This window comes from Doryrhamphus excisus, chromosome 17 (assembly GCF_030265055.1).
Source record: "Doryrhamphus excisus isolate RoL2022-K1 chromosome 17, RoL_Dexc_1.0, whole genome shotgun sequence".
Lineage (NCBI taxonomy): Eukaryota > Metazoa > Chordata > Actinopteri > Syngnathiformes > Syngnathidae > Doryrhamphus > Doryrhamphus excisus.
The window spans coordinates 4,942,477-4,966,941 of record NC_080482.1 but is presented as its reverse complement, the minus strand read 5'-3'; the positions used below and the strand labels follow the sequence as shown (position 1 = coordinate 4,966,941).

General features: G+C 40.7%; 1 protein-coding gene across 3 annotated transcripts in view; it reads right to left on the bottom strand.

Annotated features, from left to right (window-relative positions):
• Positions 1–24,465, bottom strand: part of zfpm2a (zinc finger protein, FOG family member 2a) — a 124,062-nt gene that overhangs the window by 74,916 nt on the left and 24,681 nt on the right. For 2 of the 3 annotated variants that reach the window (XM_058054015.1, XM_058054013.1), the window contains exons 2-3: positions 17,470–17,628; positions 10,937–11,038 (exon numbers count right to left, since the gene is read on the bottom strand). The exons of the other annotated variant lie outside the window; for it this stretch is intronic. In XM_058054015.1, the coding sequence (XP_057909998.1) occupies positions 10,937–11,038; positions 17,470–17,628 (261 nt within the window). The remainder of the gene's footprint in view (positions 1–10,936; positions 11,039–17,469; positions 17,629–24,465) is intronic. 3 annotated transcript variants of the gene reach the window in all.

The window sequence follows — 24,465 nt, the reverse complement described above, 5'->3', positions numbered from 1 at the left end:
TGCATGGTTGTCTGACTGCGCTCGTCACCAAGACATTTTCTCACTTGTGCTGAATGACAGTACAGGAAGCCAGCTATGATTAGAGAAGCCCAGATCCTGAATAATCTCCATCCCCTTCCATCAATGTGCAATACACGGAGGCAACAGAAAAAAAAAAGCCACTAAAGGAGACAGGGTGGAAAGAAAGATATGCACTGTGTGTACAGAGATGTCACATGGCTCCACTGCCCTCCTTTACCCACTCAAATCTAAATCCACACAATTTCAGCCTGACTGGTCTGAAAAGGGCTATTCATCATAAGATCTACAGAAAAAAAATGACATTTAACAACATGAATTCAATCTAAGTACGCTTACAAGGTTTCAAAAAAATACTCCCACTAAACTGGTAGTCTTCAAACATGAACAAGTTAACCACAATCACACACAAGATGAACCATTGAAATTCATCTCACAGCCTAAATTTACTTAACTGCGAGTCTGCGTGTGGTGATAAACGCAGTGATGATCCGGCAACACGTCTTTATCCGTGTTTTGCTTTAATTAACACCGGATTGTTTGTAAAGATGATTAATATGCCAATAAAAACGCTATAATTGAATACCACAACACTACTGCAATCAGGAAGGACATACCATTTTTATGAACTTTTTATTGTCGTTATCATCTACCATTATGTTGAATTTTAATTCACTTGACAAGCCGACTCCTCCCCCTTACAGCCGTCTACGAGAAAGTGTCCGGCGTGTTTTCCTGCGTGTCTTCAGGCCTTCACAGCACGGAGCATGACAACACTAAATGTCAATAGACATGCGTCGGCATGTGTGTGAAATAGCAGTCTCCGGGGTTCGGTTTCGAGATATTTTACATTGCATGAGATGGCCTTTCCGTGCGACTGACTAACAACCAGACTCGGGTGTATCTCGCCTCGTGCTCGAATTCAGCTGGGATTGGCTCCATCTCGCACGTGACCCGAATGAGGACAATCGGTATCGGAATAGTTTATTGTATTGAATTGGTTCCAGACTCAACCATGATGAACGATTACTCGATATAGCAGACACAAATATGACTTGTGCTCGTCTGTGGCACAAATGTGTTCCCTAGAATAAGACCTATCATTCATAGTGTCTCTCAATGAGTCTTTTTGAACGCAGGGCTCGACAATAACGATGTACCGATGGCCCGGGGCAAGTTAAAACAAAATGTGGGCAAGTAAATCCAATCATTAATATTCCCGTCGGGCATGCTAAAGTGCACTTTAGCATGCCGTACTGCCAAGAGTTTTTTTAAAGCGGTTCTTGTTGGGTGTTGGTAAAACACGGACTGCGTAATTCCGGTGGTAATTTGCAAAGCAATCCTTGCAAATCTTGCAAAATGGTTTATTTAGACCGCGGTCCGTATACCACAATCCGCGTTTTACCCACACCCGTTCTTGTTCGCGATCAACCAATCAGCAATCGTTTTACTAGGAAGACATCTATCATGGCGTCCCTGCCAACATCGTCTAATTCTTCAACAACTTCTGAAGGAAAACACCAAAAAGTGATGAAACAGTGCCTCCTAAACAAGTATTTTATTAGCGGTTAGCAAATCAAATGATGGCACAGGTGAGTGAATCACATCGCTGTGACAATTTGAAGTGGTCACAATGAAACACCACCGATTAGATCCAATACCAAGTGCTGATTTTGCACAAGCTACAAAATCTAGCGGTTTCATTTCTCTGTGTATTTTTCTCACCTTTGCTTCACAAATTATTGTTTGACCATTGAGCATTTTTTTCTGGATTAAAAACACTTTACTAGTACACAAATGTGTCTATTCAATAATGTTTCATTGTGGTGCACAACTTATAAATATCACTGCTTACTACGACTACCATGTGTAAGGTAGCATGTCTGAAAATGTGTGGAGATGTATGTTAAATACATCTCCACAAATTTTCAGACATTCCTCCAAATACAATGCATCAGTACTATTATCTGATGAATTATCAGCATATATTGATATATGATATCATTATGGCACTTTTCATTTTACATGGGGCAAGTTCGGGCAAGTAGTTCTCACCTTAAGGATTCCCCATGGGCAAGTCATTTTGGTTTTTAACGTAGAGCCCTGTGAACGTCTTATATTTGTATTGTACTTCTTGTACAGTATTCATTCATTTTCTATATCGCTTGTCGTCACGAGGGTCGCGGGGGTGCTGGAGCCTATTCCAGCTGTGTTCAGGCGAGACGTGGGGTACACTCTGGACTGATCGCCAGTCAATCACAGGGCACATACACTACCGCTCAAAAGTTTGGGATCACTTGCAAATTTCTTTGTTTTCCAAAGAAAAACACATTTTCATGCATTTCACAAAATTGTTTTTTCAATTTCACAAACATTTTTATCCATTTCACAAACAATTAAAATGAATCAAATGATTTTCAAAGAATGATCTACATTTTTGCATAGAGGCCTACTATCAACAACTGTCAGTCCTCTGCATCAATCTCCTGGTATGGCTGCTAATTCAAGTTAAACATTTTATAAGGCTAATAGATCATTAGAAACCCCATCTAAAAATCTAAACTAAAACTAAAAACTCTTACCATGCTGTTAACTACTCCCTGCAGAGAGCAGCACAAACTGGGTCTAACAAGGACAGAAAAACGATGCACAACAGTGCAAGAAGACAAATATCTGAGAGTGAAGACACTGAATAGTACCCGTCAAACACCAGTGTCAGTATCAAACAGTGAAGCGGCGACTTCAGGATGCTGGACTTTATAGTAGGACCGCCGAGAAAAAGCTTTATCTCAGACTGGCCAAAACAATTTCCAAGTGAACCCAAACTTTTGAGCGGTAGTGTAAAGACAAACAACCATTCACACTCACATTCATACCTACGAACAATTTGGAGTCGACAATTAACCGAGCATGCATGTCTTTGGAATATGCTGTAAAATTTGCTTTAATGTGCATATTTTTGATGAAGAATTATTTTTTAAAAATGAGGTAGAGTCCATCCATTTTCTATACCGATTATCCCTACTAGGGTCATGGGTATGCTGGGGCCTATCCCAGCCGACTTCGCAGACCGTGATAGAGTTAAGCCGCAAAATTTGAAGCGCGAGGAACAACTGTATAAAGAATGTATGAATGCAAGTTCTGATCAAATATCAAAATATAACTTTAAGGATGAAAGTAAATTTGTCTCTTGTAGAAAAGACAAAAATTCATGCGTTGAAAGCAACTCCAAACCAAATCCACTCATACACTTCAGCCCAAAGCAATTAAAATTTCCACAAGCAAGTCATTTTCAGTTCAGCAATCTGGAGTTTACCTAGTATTATTCCCCTAGTATTACTCACGTGAGTGTCTCCATATTGATACAAAATACACACATCAAATATTCAACCAATTACAATGATACCTCTTAGAAAAAACGTGTGCAGCCATAGTGCCTGCGAGGGTGAGCGTTGCAGAACAAACACATTCAAAGAGCTGAAGGAAGATGCAATGGGTGACTGCCCCCCCCGGGGGCACAAACTGCACCACCAGCTGTGTTTTAGGTCCGCTTCATATTTAGTGACAAGTCTCATTTTCTCTTGGAATTCTTTAGACTTGCTTTTATGAAATCACACCAAAAAACATTGCATTGTAATTACGGACATAAATTCATATGATATGCAGGAAAATGGTCGAGATTAAATGTTCTTATTAAAAGCATTGTGACTGTGCCACATCCCACGCATCTGCACAAGACTAGAACTGAATGTGGTGACATCTTCCTTATATGATAAGAACACTGATTACAGTTTTGCCCTATTTTAGATTATATAACTAACAACCATGAAGTTCCTCCATAAAGCCTCTTAGTATGGCGGATCAGTGACTAAATTTGCATCAAGGCAATGCAGTACAGAAGTACAGTGATTTGTCTAATCTCTTGTTGCATATTTCATCATTATAATCATGCATTGTGAATGTATGTGTGTGTGTGGGGGGAGAGGGGGGTGAGAGGATAGTTTTTCCCTCACACAGGTGATACCTTCAACAACATTGTATTTGATGGCAACTTCAAATCTGTCAAGGCTTCATAGAGAAACTTATGATGGAATTTCATTATCAGCGTCAGTAATCGGTGTCATTCATGTTTTTGCGAGACTTGTCAAAAGACGTTTGAATCAACCCCTTCAGGTGCGAGATAAAAAAACCTTCTTCTCAGACAAAAACTGCTGTGATGCACGTCCAAATTTCTTGATTACAAGAAGGCGGTTGCGCTGAAGTGGAGCGGGGAGAGGTGGCGTCGTGCAGAGAAAGTTTCCAGTTTGCTGATATAACAGTCAAGTGTGTCTATAAGTCTACTTAAAAAGCTTAGGTATCAGTCGAGACAGCTGCAACACCCTCGTCTTACGATTCTGTCGAGACAGTACACTATCAAACCTTTCATAGCGTTCCCAAGCTACATTTCCGGTGACAAAAGCTTTGCGAAAGCCTCCTGAAGGATTCATCTATATCCTAATATTTCCAATCCAATTTAAGTGGAGGAGCCAGAGTGGTCTGTGCACTAGTTTACCAATCTTTGCTTTCTAAGACTCCGTGTGCTGAAGGCTTGAGGGGTTCAATCAATGGCTCTTTGATCTCGGCTGGAACCATAATTATTTAACATTGTTACAAGGATTTCTCTAATCCATCCTACCATTAAATCCCTTTTACACCCTCATCTTCAGCAGCCTAATCTGCATCTGGGTGCTCCATTTGTCTCTCTCCCCTCGTTTTGGCGCACCCCTCCCTCCCTCCCTCCCTTGACTGCGCCCTGACTTTAGAAAAGAGTTGACTTCCAAGTTGGAAAGTGTCTTGTTTACAGTGACGGGACTTGAATTGTCATGTTTTTCAACTGCGCTGCACTAGATGCAATTTTTGAGTAATGATATCTCTCCGATCTGGGACCACATCCACCAAGAACAGTATCAATAACTATAATGGATGGACAACCATAGTGGATCAAGATCCTGTAGTGCCCACAATGTCCTGCTCCTCAAAAAGGGACATGTACAGGCCCTTTTGAAATTTGCCAGAGAACACCTACACTACCGCTCAAAACTTTGGGATCACTTGCAAATTTCTTTGTTCTCCAAAGAAAAACACATTTTCATGCATTTCACAAACAATCAAAATTAATCAGAATGATTTTCAAAGAATCATAGGCCTCTGCATAGAGGCCTACTATCAACACCTGTCAGTCCTCTCCTGGTATGGCTGCTAATCCAAGTTAATCATTTTATAAGATTAATAGATTATTAGAAAACCCATCTAAAAATCTAAACTAAAACTAAAATCTCTTACCATGCTGTTAACTACTCCCTTCAGAGAGCAGCACAAACTGGGTCTAACAAGGATAGAAAAACGATGCACAACTGTGCAAGAAGACAAATATCTGATTTTGTGTAATTTAAGACAAACACGCCTCACAGGTCGTCACCTGGCAACTGCACTAAATAGTACCCGTCAAACTTTCTGACGTATAAATGTAGGTGGAATGTTGTATTCTCGTGTTTCGGAGGCCATTTCAAAACTGTGATGTCACAGAAGAGCGGGCTTCCTTATGGGAATGGCTGTAAGCGCGATACGCGATCACCCAAGGTCTGCTTCCTCATCTCTTCCCCAAGCTGTGCTTCTGTTTACGAAACAAGCTCAGACAGAAGTTATTGTATTTGGTGATTCCCAGCAAGAGAAAAATATGTTCATATATTTTTCATATTTTCATATATTTTCATTTTCATTTTCAATGGCATTTTACAAGAGACATGAAATATCCGCCAAATACAGTTGGACTAGGTGCAGATTCTGAGAGAGTTTTCTGTGCGGGTTATTGTGTGCAGCTGCTCTATAGGAGTCCACAACATGAGCATAATAGGTCCACTATAATCCAATGGAAAATTTTGCATGTGATCTGAAACTGAGTTGTCAAGCAACCACCTCAAAATGTGATAGACAAACATTCATTCATTCATTCATTCATTTTCTACCGCTTTTTCCTCACGAGGGTCGCGGGGGGTGCTGGAGCCTATCCCAGCTGTCTTCAGGCGAGAGGCGGGGTACACCCTCTGGACTGGTCGCCAGCCAATCACAGGGCACATATAGACAAACAACCATTCACACTCACATTCATACCTATGGACAATTTGGAGTCGCCAATTAACCTAGCATGTTTTTGGAATGTGGGAGGAAACCGGAGTACCCGGAGAAAACCCACGCATGCACAGGGAGAACATGCAAACTCCACACAGAGATGGCCGAGGGTGGAATTGAACCCTGGTCTCCTCGCTGTGAGGTCTGCGCGCTAACCACTAGACCATAGACAAACATGCAACAAAAAAAAAAACTACATATGGCCTTACATAGAATCATGGTCAGTAAATTGCAGGTAATTAAAATGAAGTTATATTGTGTGCAATAATAAGCTTTCTCTACATGAATTAAAGGGAATTCAAAGTTAATTTTACTGACCGATTGGTGCAAATAGGTTTCATCCGCCGGTTTATATTATGATCCCTTTGGATCACAACAAGGTCCCACTCTTGTTGAGCAAATAGTTGTGTGTCTTTGTTTCACCATGACATAAATAGCTGCACAGGCAACCGCAAACATTTGTTGAGCCACCTGCCAAAGTATCGTGGCCATCTGGTCCTCCTGTTCTCCTATTATGACATATGTGCATTAAACCTGAAATGTTTTTGTAAAGAGGGGGGCGATCTGGGGGAGGGGGGCGGGTTACGAATGGAGTTACAAGTGAGACTTTTTTTTTTTTTTACATGAAGAGTCAAGCTCCATTTCCAGTATGTGCATGTTTGATGTCTTTAAAGGGGAAGGAAGAGGATGGGTGACAATGGAGTTCTATTTTGGTGTGTGTGTATGTGTGAGACCGTCCGTCCGGTAGCTTTCATTGACTGACCCCTGGCCAATGGTCAACTGGCAGCAAGAGCTGAGCAAGGTGGTCCATGCTGGCTGCCTGGGACGGCCAAGTGAAAGGATTTGTTGACAAGGTGGCCACATTGCTTTTGATCATCCTTTGTTACATTTTGCTCCTGCTGCATCTTCTGCATGGCAACAAAACATAATAGCTCAAAACATCCGTGTATCATTTCTTTCCCTTTAAAAGAGACTTTAATACAAGAGTGCAATTATTATTTTTCTGGAAGTGATATTTATGTTCTGTGTAGAGCCGTTAAATGCATGCAAAGACAGAGGCTGCAAAACAGAATCATGAGAAGATTCACGAAAAAAAAATTAGCTGTGCTAATAAAGCCACTGATTGTTAATTGCCAACACACTGACTGCCACACCAGTGTCAATCAACTGCACCGCACACACCAACAGGAAGTACAACGTTTAAATGACTCAAAACGCCTGCGCTCTTAATAAAGCATGGATTCTTATGACATTGTATCATGGGTGTGGTTTACATGCTCAAGCACTTTGATAAGGCTGCTAACAAGTTCATTAGCAAAGTTCGCTAGTTAAAACGTGCCATTTTCCAATTAGCCTAGAGCCTTGAGCAAGCGGAGGGGAATGAGAGAGACCGAGTCAGATTCCTATCACTGCCGGTCCGTGAAAACGAAAAGAATAGCATGACACGCTATCTTCCAAATCAACGGCTGATTGCAAAAAGTACCATGACGAGAAATGAACATGAGACGGAAAGATCAGCGTGCAGATTTGCTTAAGGACATACTTGTAAAGACAAGGGGAGAGAAAGGGAGCTCGTTGGGTGTTCCACATCAGAGACTCGGCACTCCGAACAACAGAGACAGCTATCAGATTAATATTGAGTCATCGTGCATGCTTCTCTGCCGCCGCAGACTACGAGACAATCACGGAACAAGGGCCAATCACGGACAGCCACTTGATATGTGCAAAGTGGAGATGAAATGCGGCGACTCAAAAAAAGAAGAAATGTTCAATTACAGGACGTGGGGTTGTAAAGGCTTTTGTTGTTACTCAGCAAAAGGGAAAGTGTACTGAGGTGTTTCAATAGAATCACCAAAGCAGGTGGACATGTTCCGAGTTAACCCACCTCATTAAAAGGCTTGTCTCTTTTTTTTTATGGAACGGCCATTACACATTCTATTCAGATGCTACACGTGGAGTGATTAAAAATTATCTGCGGGCGATCATAATCAGACCTGCTTTAACTTAAGCCAAAGAATAACAAAGAACTTTTTGAATGTGGAACTATCTGAACATTTACAAAGAGATTAAAGGGTAGACAGTGGCAAACTAAATAAATTTACTTTTAATCGCTTTGAACAGGAAGTCGTGTCTTTTCAAACGGCCCTATCTGATTGTCTGATTCGCCTCTTTATTCAAATTATAACATGCCCATCTGACTTTTGCAACACAATGGGAAAAATTAAAAAGGGAAATGACCTTTCATGGCAGCCATGATGGCAGAGTGAATGGCATTATTATGCTGCGAGATTAATTTCTGCCCACTCTGTGCTGCCTAATGAAAAAACACAGGAAAGGAGTATCACTCAGTATAATGGTGGCGTACAGTATACAGTACAGAAACAAATATTCAAGGCAATATGTTGATTTGCTTTTTTCCAGCCTTGCTCTCGAATTGTAGCCGGTGCACAGAGAATGTTAAAGCGCCATTTTTTTTTTTACAATGTAATACAGCAGAGATTAGGACACCGGTGTGGAAGAATGTTGCTTGATAGCTCCGAACCACTCGGGCTGTGCTTCAGTAAAACATGAAATGTGCAACATGTCTCACATCACCTCCTCAGCAGTTCAACTATGCGCGGTGTATGCAAGCGACTAAGTCCGGTGTCTGCAGTCAAGCAGTGTGTTTCTGAGCCTGTAAATCTCATTCTGATGCTTAAGTAGGAGCAATAATTATAGTCGTACATCTGACCGCGCTACATCCATTCCTTCTTTTCAAAGTCGTATTTTTAAGCTCAGCATTTCTCGGCCCAAAGTGTCTTTTCTCGGCATTTGATGCCTTCTTTTTGTCACGGCCCCCATAGTTCTGAGCTGACCCCCTCAGCCCTGTCTCCTGACTGATCACAGTGATGGTTTATTACTGTCATCCTAGCGCTCTTATCTTTAGCCAGCAATGCTCATTTCCTTCCCCAGATTTAAATGCAAATGTGAAATTTAATGATAAATGCATTATCTGATAGGTGCGATAACACTGATTCACTGTCAGTATAAAATACACACCCCGGGGGGCTTTGAGCTAGCAAGCACAACTTGCCCAAATCCACTTTTTTCTCTCTCTCTCGCTCTTTTTTTTTCTCCTCTCTCTCGTTTCACAAATGCCTTTACCTGCAATAAATTCCTGAGGTCATTTTATACATTAAATGGAATCATGTTTTGAGTGTTCAGCAGTGGGCGTGCTGAGACGTAATTGCCATGCAACTATCTTGTTCAATGTATTATCCGTCACTTTGAGGAAGTCGCCTTTTTGGAATCTAAAAAAACGCGAAAACAATGTTACTTTTCAGGAAAAGTACTGTGAATGCTAGTACAGTGGAACCTCGGTTTTCATTATTAATCCTTTCCAAAAAGTCAAACCAAAACGTAAAAAAAAAACAAATACATTCTTAAATTCAATAATGTCATTCCGATTAGTCCGTTCGAAATATTAACACAAAACAATGTAAACTTACTTTATTTATTTACATTTAAACTAAGTAGTTCCCTTGAACTTACTTGTAAATGTCTGCTTTACAGCCATATGTATTGGATCCCGAATCCGATCCGGAAGTAGAGATCGGATAGTCTAAAGTTTCCAAAGAAAAGAGGTTACTTCAAGTCATCTCTCAATGGTAAGTAGCTCTATCATTTTATCATTAGGTTTTCTACAGCATCGATAACGTGTAATGTGGTCATTACACTCTTTTTTTCAGGATTACCAGTGTTTAAAAAACTCTGGTAGAACCACTGATTGTGATGGGAAATGGCTATTAGCAACCGCCTTCCCTGTATGCACACTCTATAATGCTACACTGACAACCGCTTTTCTTCCATGACTTCCACAAAATAAATCCAGTTAGGACACTGATAAATTCTTACTTACTGCTTGCTCTTCTGTCTCTTCGATACAACCGAGTAACGTTGGAAAGGCAACGGTTTTTCGGCTAGTCCAGCTGCATACTGGCCCATGTTCTCCAAACAGTCCAGTGTGAAATGTCGTTGAAACCGGGCGTTTTGAGCCATCCCAAACTTTTATCAGGGCTCACTTCCAAATGCACAACCCTTATCTGAAACTCTAACTACATTTATAGGTCAGAAAAGTGGAAGTGGAAAAAGCATAGGTCCCCTTTAAACGTTCCTGCCTTACCGATCCTGTTGCAACAGACGCTACCTTCGTAGTTTGCGACATCTTTCCTGAATTCAATAGTGTTTTTACAAGCGTCTCCTCTCGATTAAATGATTCTCTGGCTGTAATCTGACTACACACAGATACTAAGTCACCAATGTGTGGATGCTTTGTTGGGGCACCTAATTCAAGGGACACAAATTGTTTGGCTGTATGAAATCATTTTCATAGGAAACCGAATCGCCAAACTCAGGTTCCACTGTATATGTTAGAACTGAATGCGTCCTAAATAACCTGTTATTTACATAGACTGTACATTTCTGTTAGATTAAGTCACCATGCAAAGACAATGCTTCATTACTTTCCAAATGTCAATCTCTTCCACCCCAGTTGTACTATTCTACTTACTGATATACTAGTATTCACTGTATGTAGGTTTTCTCTCCAACCAATTTCTTCAGCAGGTGATTTAATTGATGAGCTCCTCCCCTCAAACTGACGGAGGTGTGGATCATTAAAATCACCTGCTTCAGTGACCGGCTGGATAGAAAACATGCACGGCACCGGGAGTTTTGACACGCCTGCTTGGAGAATACTTGGCTTGCTTACTTGGACCATCCCATTCGTCTGGCCCCACTGCAGCATGCCTCGTCTTGTCAGCCTGGCCGTCCACCTCTGGCTCTCCTGTTTCTCGGTTGCCGTTCTCCTCTCCTGCAAACCATACAAATCCAACAAAGTCACATAAGCAATATAAATCGAGCATGACTGATTACCCACTGATTACATTTATCATCTGTATGAATCACAGTGAGAGTATACATGATGATAGCACAACATGAGGTGTCCTATGTTTGTACTTATGTATGTGACCAGGTTTTATGCATAGGGAATTGGCACATTAGTAGTGAGCTCGTTAGGCCCAGCTGCACACTTTTGTGTCAAAGGATTTCCCATGAGTGCTTGCAGGAAGAGGAAGAAGCACCATAGAACAGGAAGGAAAGCAATGTGCAGGGGAGAGGTGGTCGTTAACGTTTGATCTCCTGTTGAATGAGAATGTGTGTTATACCATCTTTTGATTCATACAGACCATACCAAGGATATATTTGGGTATCTCGCTCAGCATGTAAGTACTTAAAGTCCTTGTTAAAGGAAAATTGCACTTTTGGGAGGGAATTTTGCCCATCATCCGCAACATGAGCACATGTCTACAGTATTTTGCCATATATCAATCATTTTAAACATTACCGGAACTTCTTTAATGCGCTCATTGTTTTCACATCCAGTGCTACTTTTGTCACATATCTACTCAAAGTTTTATAGGCATATAAATCCGGATACATTTTTCAATGGCTACTACCTGATGTATGGGTTATGCAATACATAATCAAAAAACATACCATGTCACTAAATGGTAAACAAAACCTCAATTCAAATACTGTATTTTCTGAAGTAAAAGTCGCAAAATGCCAAAAATGCATAATTAGGTAGAAAAAACATACATAAGTTTCCAAATTTCCCCACTGAGGTACGAATAAAGGCATATCTTAATCATAAGTCACACTGGAGTACAAGTCGCATTTTTTGCGGGTAAGTTATTTTCCAAACTACTTGACCAAAACAGACATTATGTCCTCTTGGAAGGCAAGTTCTAACAATAATAAAATAATAAAGAACAAGCTGAATAGATGTAAGATATGCTAACACAATCGTTATTCAGCAATACAAAAAATAAACATGAACAAAAAAGGCGTCCAGTGTTTAAGTGACATAAACGTTTTTTTCATTTATAAGTCACTCTGGAGTATAAGTCACAGGAACAGCCAACCTATGAAAAAAAGTGCAACTTATAGTCAGGAAAATACGGTATATTTTTACAGCAGTATATTTTTATTTTTATATTTTTACAAGTTTTTCCGTTATGATAGTTTTTTTAAACTACACATATAAGCGTTCTTATCACACTTCAGTGTCACTGTCTATCCTCAGTGAAGTTAATCTTCACATCAAGCGCACACTCGAGCTTGTTTGGATTTTTTTGACATGGTTCAGTTCAAAGGAAGCAAACACTGCCAAAGGGATGTCTGCTGTCGTCCTCCTACTTGAGGAGATGTTAAAGAGAAAAGTATTATTGGAAAGAAGTTTGAAGATATGTCCTACTTCCACCACATGCGGTCATTACGACCCAGTTCTGTTTATGCGAGTGTCAACTCGGACAGGCGTTTCCCCCCCCCCTCCAGTTATATTATCACAGAAGCCACAAAAACGACAATTCCCCCATTATTTATTGTCGGGCTGAGTATGGCAGTAAAGAGTTACATACTATTAGCTCGTATTATGATGGTGATCACAAAAGCGCATATCAACAGTTCCTTCCAATGGAGCGGAGTTAAAAAAAAAAAAAAAAAAAAGAAAAGCCAGTGAGATAACATTAAAGGCACTACCTTGATCTCAAGCGTACATGCTAAGCCCTGTAACGGAACGTATTGGAAGTGTTTAATTACAGCCCGGGAAACGAAGCTACATGATGATTCCTTAATTAAGGAGTGATTAAGGATTTTCTGCCTTCTATCTGACACAGTTTGCAATGCATTTTAAACACAAGCATCCAGGCAGCGTCACAGGGAACAATGTCACAGGGCTTTGATGAAGTTCCCCCGCACAAATGTCATGAAGAAAAAGCACAGCAGACGCAGGAAGTGCTGTGGCAGCGTTCCTTTGACTACAGCACAGCGGGGAACGGGGAACAATATCATTTTTTTGTTATTGTAACCTGTCATGTATAGAAATAGATTTAATCACAGTCTAAATCACTGAGATCTACATGAAGTAATAAAGACAAGGTCTGTTTCCTGGACATAGATCATTCTCACATATCATATTTAACAGTTCACGTCGGTTCCTTTCCCTGCAGACTCAGATGGAGCTAACCAGAGCAGAGGGGATGGGGGTGCGAGGTGGCCCGCTGAGTGCAGGGTTGGCGGGCATGCATGAGGAGCCAGTGAGCTGTTCAAATCACCCTATCGCCGCTTTATCAAAGAACAGCTCTCGAGCCAAATCACAGTCGCACACAGCGTGACACACATTCAGGTCAATAAGCTTATAGGCAATTTACACAAACAATTCCTCGAGCAAGGTAGCAACAAAGTCATATTGGCGTTTTCTCCCCCTTTTAGCATTGTCTCAGCTAAGGAAGCCCTTGAAAATGTCAATCCCGTGTGTGTGTGCGGAGCTGGAGGACCTCAGAGCGCTGTAATCCTGACCACTGAGGCGAAAGAAAGGGCACGATTTCAGCAATATTGAATATAAGGATTTTTAAGTCTTCATACATGACGGTCTTTCATTATGTGTTAGTGAATTCAAGTTTTCACACTTTAACCCAGTGACAGGTTTTTCAGGCCTCCCCAAGAGCAAAGTAATAATTCAGAATGCGATGAATGAATGAATTCATTTTACGGGGAAATACCTACCATCCATGCAGAAGTGGTAGTCAGATGATAATGCATTTATTTGCTGACTGGCATTATGCAGCAACAGATTACATTTACTCATAGCCAACATTTTTTCTCCAAAGTCAAGCTTGGTTGACTTCTCTACTATCAGAAAAACATGTTGAAACTGCATTCAATTTGTGGCCGTAAAATGCCCTCCCACTGTCTCGTTAAATGCCAATAAATTCCCATCATTACAGAATCTGGCAGTTTTCCTCCTTTTCTGCAGCCTCTGTCTTTATCTCACTCTGCCTCAGTCTCTGAGCATGTAGATCTGGCCCAGTTAGATTGTCATACTTAACAAACATTAATGATTAATTTCCTCCACTGAGTCAAATGGGGCTAAAGGGATGACTCGATTCATCTTATCGCACCGCAAATTAGCATTTCCCCATATTCTCCAGCTTCAGCTATGCATTCAAATTCAACATTGGCCATTCTGGGCACTAGCAGCACTGGGCGAAGAAGTCAAGGAGATGCTCCTGGTGCATTGCTGGAGAATGGGATCACTTCTGTGTAACATAAAAGGTGTCATCTTTGATGCTGGTAGCGCTCTGTTATTTCTAGGAATGTCCGATGATATCTGTCAACCAATATTATTGGCAACATTGGCATAACAATGAGATATTAGATCACATTTTTTTTCTGCAGATATTGATATCGGTGCACGGATCAGACCTCACCAAACTACACAATGAGCTCACGATGGAAGGTTTGCCTTCAGATATTAAGTGTGCATTTTGCAATGACTTTAATGTGCCTTATATATATACATATCACTATATTGACAGTTACTCTGGTGCCCATTATGTCATTGGATGGTCATATCACCTCGTACTTCGGTACGTGACAAAAAAATAAAAATAAAAAAAATTAACTATATTAGGAAAGCAGGAAGTGAACAAATGTAACAGTTACTGATTGTAAAAGTACCAGATGGAGGGGTAGGATTTAATAAGCTTTGCTTCTTCCTACTCCTTTTGGACATGTGGGACTGTGAACTGATTATGGGATGCACTCAATTGTAATCTGATGCATGTTCAAATGAAATAAAACCATTACCATTACCTTCAATCATTCTAATAATCATTGTTGTTAATATTAAAAACACATGTGGTAATATTTATTTTTCTGTACAAACCGCTGTATGAGTTGCTGGCACCGGCATCATTCACAAATCAATAAAGACACTAACAGACCTGACAACGTTTAAGAAATGTAAGTATAGTATAAGACTATGACTCGGTGATGCACAAATCAATTGTCAAGTAATGCTCATTGTCAACAGGCAGCACTTGGAAGACACAAGACGGAGCAGCTTGTGACAACAGCCTGCGTGGAATCTCAAAAATAGACAGCATGAAAAGACGGGGCAAAAGGGAAATGTTGTATTCTTGTCATTACAGACCCAGGTGTGTCAACAGGAAACGCGTCTGTGGGCTATATTACCCCCAAACATAACTTGAGGTAGTTTGAATTGTGTTTATTTGTATGGCTCTCTACGTGATGTGCACGAGTGGCACCCGAGCCAGTCACCTTTAACAAAACCAGCTCCGAAGTCAACCACCAATCCATTCAGAGGTCCACAAGCCTCAGCCCAGATGGGACGCGAAGGTGCTCCCTTTACTTATCTAGGCAGTCTCTTTTCTGCAAGGGTAAGGCAAATGGCTGAGCCTTGGTGGCATTCAACTTCTTGACCTTTGCGCCTTTAAGCAGCTTTACTACTTCACCGCACTCTGATCAAAGTTAATAAGTGCTTCATATGTTAATGAAAATTGGTACTCTTCTTTGTGTTCCAACAGCTTTTTAATACCTATTATAGACTGAAACTTTTAATGGAGGTTTTAGGTCCCCCTGACAAGCCCATTTCAGAGAGTGACTACACAGATACAAGGCTAAGCTAAGACCAGAGAGCCGCTGCTCAGTGGAGGAACCTTACACGGGAGACCTTATTCTCCGGAAAGCAGCACAAGATAAAGGCCATGGGATGAGTGGCTGCTTTAAAACCCACGTTCAAGTCCGCACAAGGCTAATTACAGCACGCCATCGCATTTGAGAGGGTTTAGTTAATCAAGGGGTCCCTTTTTCCTTTTCCTCTTATAGTCGAGGAATAACACACTTAAACCATTTAATGCTGCCTGGATTGCATTTTTTCTTAATTCACAGCAGTTTCACAAGTGGGGCAAATTTAAGCCACGCTGACATTAGGTTTAAATAGATCTTATTGTGAAAGGGATCATGGGGGAAATGGCTACACCTGATGATGGTGTAAAACTTGCCATGATGGAAAAATGAATGTGGATAAAACATCATTTGGGTCTTAGAGGCAAAGGAGACTTAGCCGCTTGCAAGTGTAGATAGAGAAGTAATACAAAAATCTGACATGTCGCGCTTGTGTATGACAACGAGCAGATTAATAATTTCAGCATTTGACATGACGCTTTTTCCCTGTTAACTTTCTTCACAAACACCGGGACTGAAAAGAAGATTTGAGGCCAAGTTCCTCACACGGGTTTACCCAAAACAAAGAGAATATCAAGTGGCTTTGAAGATTTTCAGAAGTTGTATTTTTTTTTCTTCTTCTTCTTCTTCTTCTTGCAGCGGCAGCAGAAGCCTCCAATGTGTTCTGCAGCATCTATATCATGGCTACCGGGCAATTACAAACCTATACACTCCACTTTGAAGTTTAAGGACACATCACGTCAGAGACAAAAGGCTAAAAACAGACACAGTGTTGCTGGTAATTGCAATTTCTAAACAAATGTGCCGTTCAACTTTTCCCGAAGAACAAAAGGAAGACATTGATACAATTACTGGGGCATAGCCTACCTGAAACATGAAAGATTAATTCTGCGTCTCTAATGTAATCCCACAAGGCACATCAGTTTAGAAGTGTGAAAAAAATTATTCTAAACAATTTTCCCTTTGAAAGGAGAAAGAAGGCACACATTCAAAGAATTGGTGCTTCATTAAAAAGTCAAATATATGGCATCCGCGAGGGGGGCGGGGGACACCTGAGGTAGGAAGGGGTTAGAGGAGGTGAGGGTTGGAGGGAGGGGGGGTGAAGGTGGGACAACTCTGTCATCTTCACACCGTAACCTGGAGCAGACCACAAATTAAATCCTGTGATGGCAAGGTGTGACCAAAATGAAACAAACGCACAAAGAAGAAATCTAATTGAATTGCAGTTCAAAGAAGGCCCGGGCCTTCCTGGCGAAGCTACGCTGGACCTCCGAGCAGTAGCAGGTGCTGCTCGGTGTAGCCGCGATGCTTTAGCACAACCTCAAAGGCGACTACGACGCTCTCCAGTGCATTGGTTCACCGTAGCGCACCTTCACAGTGCCATCACAGTTGCTGCCAATGCCATCTCTCAGATCAAACCACTGCTCTTGGGTGGGGGGCGGGAATAATTATCAAAATGGACAGTTTCTACAGCAGGCAGTGATGTTGGAGAAGTTCTGATATTGATGCCAGGTTTGATTCGAACAGGACTTTTGTTAAAAGGCTTTGGCGTTACTTCCATTCACTTGTGATGCTTTGACACCAGGGTTCCCTAACAGATTGTCAGGTATTAGGCATCAAAAAGAGCCCAGCACATGCCATGTGGAAATCATCGGTTTTTTTTTTTTGGTTTTTTTTATATTCGATCCTCACCTTTGCTGCAGAAGTACTCCATGTCCCCACAGTTCATGTTCTCCGTCTCAAACTCAGCAGAGAAGTTCTCTTCCACCGAGAACTCATCTTTGGCCAGAAGCTCGTTCTCCTCAGAGATACACTCCTCCTCCTCTTCCTCCAGGCCATCCTCCAAAGGACCTGAGGGAACACACACACACACACATACACAAATACACACATACGCATACCGATGTTAAGCAGTTTCATCAGATCCTTGAGGCTTTCAAGAAGTAAGTCTGTCTTCTTGTTTCTTTTTTTTTTTTTTAGCAGATTTTAGTCTGTAGTTTTGTGTTGGACTGTCAACACAGTTTTGCAAAGAATTTTTACACGTCATTGGTTAAAAAAAAAATAAAAAAAAGTGAGCAGTTATATTAATTAGAGTCCATATAAAACAAAACCTCACATAGAGGAAGTAAAAGTTTCTTTTTGTACAAGCATCAGCAGGGGAACAGGAATGAAAATACTTTTATTAATTTGTTAGTCTTATCACAAGGTACGATGTACAATTTTCCATTTACATTCAATGCCTCCAGGTAATACACTAGCGCAATCTTAAAGGAGACACTTTTCCGTGTGATTAATTTTTTTTCTTCTCCCCTCTGTGCATTATTACTTCCTTAAATCTAAATGATTTCAGAGTTTGGCTCGTAGCTGTACATCTTCTTTGGAATTTGTATATTACCATTTTTGCTTCAAATAAAGGGCATTGATGGAATTACTCTTTTGCTACCTGAATTGTATTAGCTGTAAAAAGGGGAAAAAAGCATGTCACATACTATTCTACTTCACACCACAACATATCCCCATGCAGGAAATGCACAGTAACTGAAAAGTTTGAATAATCATTTCAAAAGTGTTGAAGCTCAAAATGCACTGGCACACCTTTTAATATGTTTCTTCTATTGTAGTGTAAAACTAAAGTCAGCTCTAATAAAGCATCTTAAATTTCTCTCAATCCGAGCCTCATCAGAGACTCCCCGGATGTGCTCTTGTCATTAGTTCTATAAACGACTCCTTTGAAGAGGTCTACATCTGCAAGAGCCCTGGACATGAGAAGCACACAGATCTCGACCAGGCGTTGCAGAAGGAAGCGTGTTTAAATTAGGATTCAGTTTTATGATCTTATCTGATGCCTTCTGCTGAGGAGTGAAGTGAGCCATGACACGACTCTATGAGTCCAGCATCGCTTAAGATGATACAGAGAGATAAACAAGGCGGTATCAAGGGGAGATTATATGAGTGACGTTAAAAGCTGCCACCAAGGAAATTGGACACACAAAGGCGCAAGTAAGCGGGAAAACATGTGGAATTCTAAGATAGACAAAATATGTGAAATCTTATTTATTTTGTTCTTTTAATAAAAAAAAAACTATGTTACCAGACTAATTTATCATTACTTCAAATCTCAGAAACACTTAAAACAAGCAAAATAATTATTTTGACCCTGATTTCAAACATTTTAATCTTATAAATACAATTATTCTTCCTCTGTTGGGTGCAAATACAGCGCCACTATTGCATACCTTACAAAATGGAGCCACAGTGTTGTGTGATGATAAGGCTAAAGGGAGATTAAAGATAAACTTTGCGGTCAATAAGACACAAAGATTAGGTAGATAAAATGACATAGAATTGCAGTTTAAAAGACTCAGAATAAGGGCATCTCACTTCCCCCCCCTAACTGATAAGAACTAAATGGAGCATTTTCAGACTGATAGAGATACCGCAGGCCTATCTGAATATGAAAAAATGAAATACTCCACTCAGTCAGCGCCATTACAGGGGCCAGATGGCGACTCCTTGCATATTGCGTAGATTAGTAAAGTTTGTTCATATTCTCACATGTTTAGTTTATTATATAGTATTCATTGCATGGAGGGACCTGAAATTATTTCAGAGACAGCAATGATAAGAATAATGACTTTCTAAACGACTAGCACCACACTCCTAACTCATTTTCTGATAGTGGCGTCCGTGCTATATTTAGTTGTGTACTGTTTAAAATCCTGTCACATTCAGTGTGTGACCCACGCTTGTTGGTGCATTTCTATAGGCTCTGCAGACCAACCGGGGCACAGGAAAGTCTGCTTCACCTTCTTATCAAGACTCCATTGGAGTTCAGATGGCCAGTGACACCACAGAGAGCTTCTGCTTTTCATTTCACTTAAAAAAAAAGACAGATGATGGGATTATAATGCCCTAAATTATGAATATTTAGAGATGCTCAGAAGTCAAGCAGAAAAAATAAGTCCATACCCAGATGCCTAAAATGACCCAGATTATTTTGATATATGCTTATTTTAACCTGCACAGCTTTTTGGCATCTTTTCAGGTAATTTTGTTCATAATGCTCACAGGAAGAGATTAATCACACTCCACCCTGTCATGTGACTCAAACAATAATTGGTCAAATTGTTCAATCAGAGCAGCTTTGCCAGTGAAACGAGTGGGCGTGGGAGAGGCAGGCAACTAGTGAGTACAGTGACAGAAGTCTCTAGAACAGGGGTGGGCAAACTACGGCCCGGGGGCCACATCCGGCCCGCCAAGTGTTTCAATACGGCCCGCCCAATCTTTCAAAAGTATTTAATTTAAACTCAACATACAACCTGGCATCATGGCCTGAGCCAACCTTTTGATGGTTGTATCAATTTCGTTGTTTGACATGGTCTGTTGTTTACAAAGTGCTCCTGAAAAAAGAGACACAAGCACATAATAATAATAAAAATTAAAATAATAATTATTATTATATTATTATAACTATTATGATTATTATATTTATTATATTAATGCTAATTATTATATTAATTATATATAATAATATTGTTATATTTGCATATTTTACATAATAATGATATAATAATTATTATTTTAATTTTATTTTAATTATTATAATATTTTATTATTTTTAAAATATTTAAATATAAATATAAAATAATAAATAATAATAGCAGATTGCATGACAATTTTACAGATACAATAATACCAGGTGGACTGCCCCCCCCCCCCCGGAAATTTTGTTATATCAATGCAGCCCGCGAGTCAAAAAGTTTGCCCACCCCTGCTCTAGAAGGTTTTTAGAGGGTTGGTAATAAGATTTAAGTTTATGTCCATCCATCAGCAATTTCTTCCACTTATTCTGTTTCGGGGCACAGGGAGACTACACCCTGGAAAACACTTGGATTTTGATTTTCACATAAAAACATTTGTACTTAATTTCTGGAAATGCAACATTTCTGCTTTTTCCGCCCCTGTACGGGCATGACGGGGACCACGACTTGCACCGTAATTGGCTGCAGGTAGCCTGGCTGGCTGCTGGTCGCATCGAGAACCATATCCCCTTTTGTGGCGCTGGTCTATATATGTTTTACTTGTATGCCAAATTGTAGGCCCCACACTGTGCTCCTTCATTTAGGAGATTAGTTTGGACTTGTTGTCCCCCTTCTCCCCCCCCCCCTTCATCGCCCAATCATCCCGTCACTGCATAGTATGTTGTATATGTATAGACGTATGATTGCACAATTTCGCTTGTACTTCTGTATAAGTTACAAGAATAAAGGCTTGTTCATAAAATTATTAAAATGAGGGACATAATATCTCCTCTGCCAGGGTCAATGTTTGGATCTGTTTTTTGTGCACACTCCACCCTGAACTGTATCATCCACATTCATCAAGCTCTTCCTCTGCCCCCCCGACTACTTCTGAGGGGGGGGAAATATCAGCCCTGTTCAAACAGTCATGCAGTGGGAGCAGCAGCCAGGAGCAGCCAATGTTAATAGAGACATTGGTTGCTGAATGCAGGCTTGATCACAGTGGCTCTTTTGTTCATGGCATGGCCTCTGTCTGATAGGGATCGGCCATGCAGAGTGGAGCTGCAGAGCGGGTTATGCTAATGCTCACACTGAGTTTATAAAATGGGGTGATACTCACAGACCACATGATGGACAGAGGATTAATGATCGAGTCACGGAGAAAAGGGGAGCAATGAGGAGAAAGGCTGCAGATTGAGGTGGTGGAATGAGCAGGAAAACTAAAAAGGAACAGCAAAGTGGAAAAACACATACAGTAGGTCCCTGATTTCTTCAAGAGTTACGTTCGATACCGACCAGTGAATGGCTAAAATCTATAAATAGTTCATACATTTATAAAAAATGCCTATTTGCAACACAATGCTAACAAGCCACTAACATTCCAACAGACCTAGGACATGCTGGAGGGATGACGGTGTGTCTCCTGGTGGAACTGGAAGGCGTGGAAGTCTGGGCTTCTCTGACCCAGACCCAGAAAAAGAATGGAATGGATGGATTGAACAACATTTTTTTGATAGCAGTTTGCAGGGCCGTGAATGCTGACTTGCAGAAACCCACTTTATATCCAAACTTTGCAAACAATAACATTTTTTTTAAACAAAAGCCTGCAAAACAAATGACCGAGTCTGAGCTTAGATGCTACCATATACTGGATGAGCGACTGCTAACTTCATGGCATGCTTTCACACTCGGCTTCAGTGTGAGCAGCTTTCGGCCAGGCAGTGATAGCGATACCTACCACTATCAGCAGGCTCCACAGTGTGATATGTGGATCACAAACCCAACCCCCTCTATAGCTCCCTAATTAGAGGTGAGGTAATTGAATCTGACAGAACAAAGCAGCAGATCTCTATAAGCATGGAAATCATTTTTTTTTCTCCCACCTATACAGTTTTTCATCCAAAAGGTCCATTGAAAATGTGTCCAAGCTGGCCTGGGGATAAAACGTAGCACCTGAGACTAAACATGAATGCATAATGCAGCCTGAAAATCCAAACAGGGCCACACTCCTCAACCCCTGCCAGCACCGCTTCTTGAGTGTGGCCCTTTGTGCCAGCCCTGATACCAGGCTTCTTCAAATCCAGACCAAGACACAAAAAAACTCTGTGGGACTCTCTAAACTTAAGATGCAGAAGAATCGAAAATCTTGAAATTTTCCAAATTGTACGCTCACTAGGAGGCAGGTAAGCTTCACAATATATTCAGTATGTTTACCCCCACAGCAGCAGAAAGGGGATTAACACTTCTACTATCTAAAAAGGTTAAAAGTGTGAAAATAAAATAAAGCTATTTTGTCTCATCGTACGTGAGGGGTTGAGAAGTGTAAGCAAGAGAGTGAAGAAGCAGAAAAGCGGAAAGAGACTTGGGGCCATATTCTCTGCTCAGCTATAATGACCTTTGGGAAGCAGAGGGCTCCCTCAGCCTTAGAGGAGACTTAGTGTATATGTTACAGGGCTCAAGCCTCTAATTTAATCCTTGATCACTGTAATGAAATAGATATCATTTATGCTGCTCTTAATAGCTTAATATGCTACAGGAATCCCCACAGGAATTGTTCATTTCATTTAATTCCATTCCATTTTCTCCCCATATGCCATATATCTTTTACATAAAAGATTTTCTTTAAATGTTTCCAGGTTCTACAGTCTGATCGAGATACATGTGGAGCAAATGCTAAGTAAATCACCACTTGTATACTTTTGTTTGTTTGTGCTGGGATGACTTGGGATGACAACATGGTCGTTGCTGCAGGTGGTTGAGTCTGCATCATATGAGGTGAAGTACAACCAAACTTTCCGGCGTTACAGCCTGTGCAGTAGTGGTACCTTGGTTAACATCCGCTTTTCAGTTAGCATCCAAAATATTTGCTTATTCGTTCACCCGCTTGGTTAGGGTGCAAACAAACTGTTGTATCTGTGCTTGGTTTGTTTACGTAGCCATCTTGGATCAAACCCCAAGACAAAATCTTGCGATACTCACTTCACCCTTAGCTATGGCAGCCTGTAAGGTACATATAGCACACGTTATGTAATGAAGTGGTCAGTGTATCATTTCAGTGAGTGCGATGAACTCTAATAAGGTGCTATGAGACCAAAGGAGGCTTCAAGTGACAGTCACTTTCCATGACTCTTTGCAAAACTAAGTAAAAATTATGTTAAATGTTATCCGTTAATTTGTGATTTGTAATTATTTAATTATTTTATCTAGGCAAAACTATAATTATTGTCTACAAAATGTGTTTTGTGTTTTCTCTGGGTGTTTACAACAAATTAATAGGATTTACGTACATTATTTTCAATGGGAACATTTGTTTTGGTTAGAGTCCGTTTTGGTTTGAGTCAGACTGATTAATGATGCTAACCGAGGCACCACTGTAGTTGACTCGGTGACAACTATACCTCATTTTTGGCTAATATCAGAACCACTAAATTAATTGTAACTTTTAATTTAGCGCCAAAAACAGTGGCAGTGATAGCTATTCAGTTTTTCGGTACATCGGTTTCACTATGCATGCCTACCCATCATTGGACCCTATCGTGTTTTCCAAGTTGCTAGGTTGACTGTTGTTGCGCCCAGTGCGGTCTGTTGAAGGGGAATGACATGAGCTTGCTTCTTTATCCAATGAATTGCAGTAATACTGTTTTGAAAACATGCTGGCATTTGACTATGCCATTAAAATGCTGGAGGCACCTCTGAGCGTGCCCGAGGGCTTTAGCAGATGCCAGGCAGTTTCTCTGTGGAGTTAGCTGGGTCCTGCTCCACTCTCCTGCCTGTACTTGTCTTTCCAGAATTTACACACACACACACACAAGTGGAAGTGGACCTGGTACATCGTGTGCACCTGGAAAGGAAAACTTTTTTTTTTTTAATATCACAATCCCTATATGAATCATCCACAATGCCTATGTCAGACAATTCCAGACCGTTCCCTTTTCTGTGCGTTCTAGATAGCTGCCTTGTGTTGGCAGTTTTTCCACTAAGAATGGACATAATTGGATTCACCTACTCCACTTATAAAGTCCTCTAAAAAAACATCCAAAAACACTCCACTTACATGCCCTGACCTGCATATTAATCAAGCTATAGCAACACTGTTTTTGTGCTAACACAGAATAACACAGAAGAACTACTTTATCGTAATCGTGACATGGCTAGATCGACTCTGTAT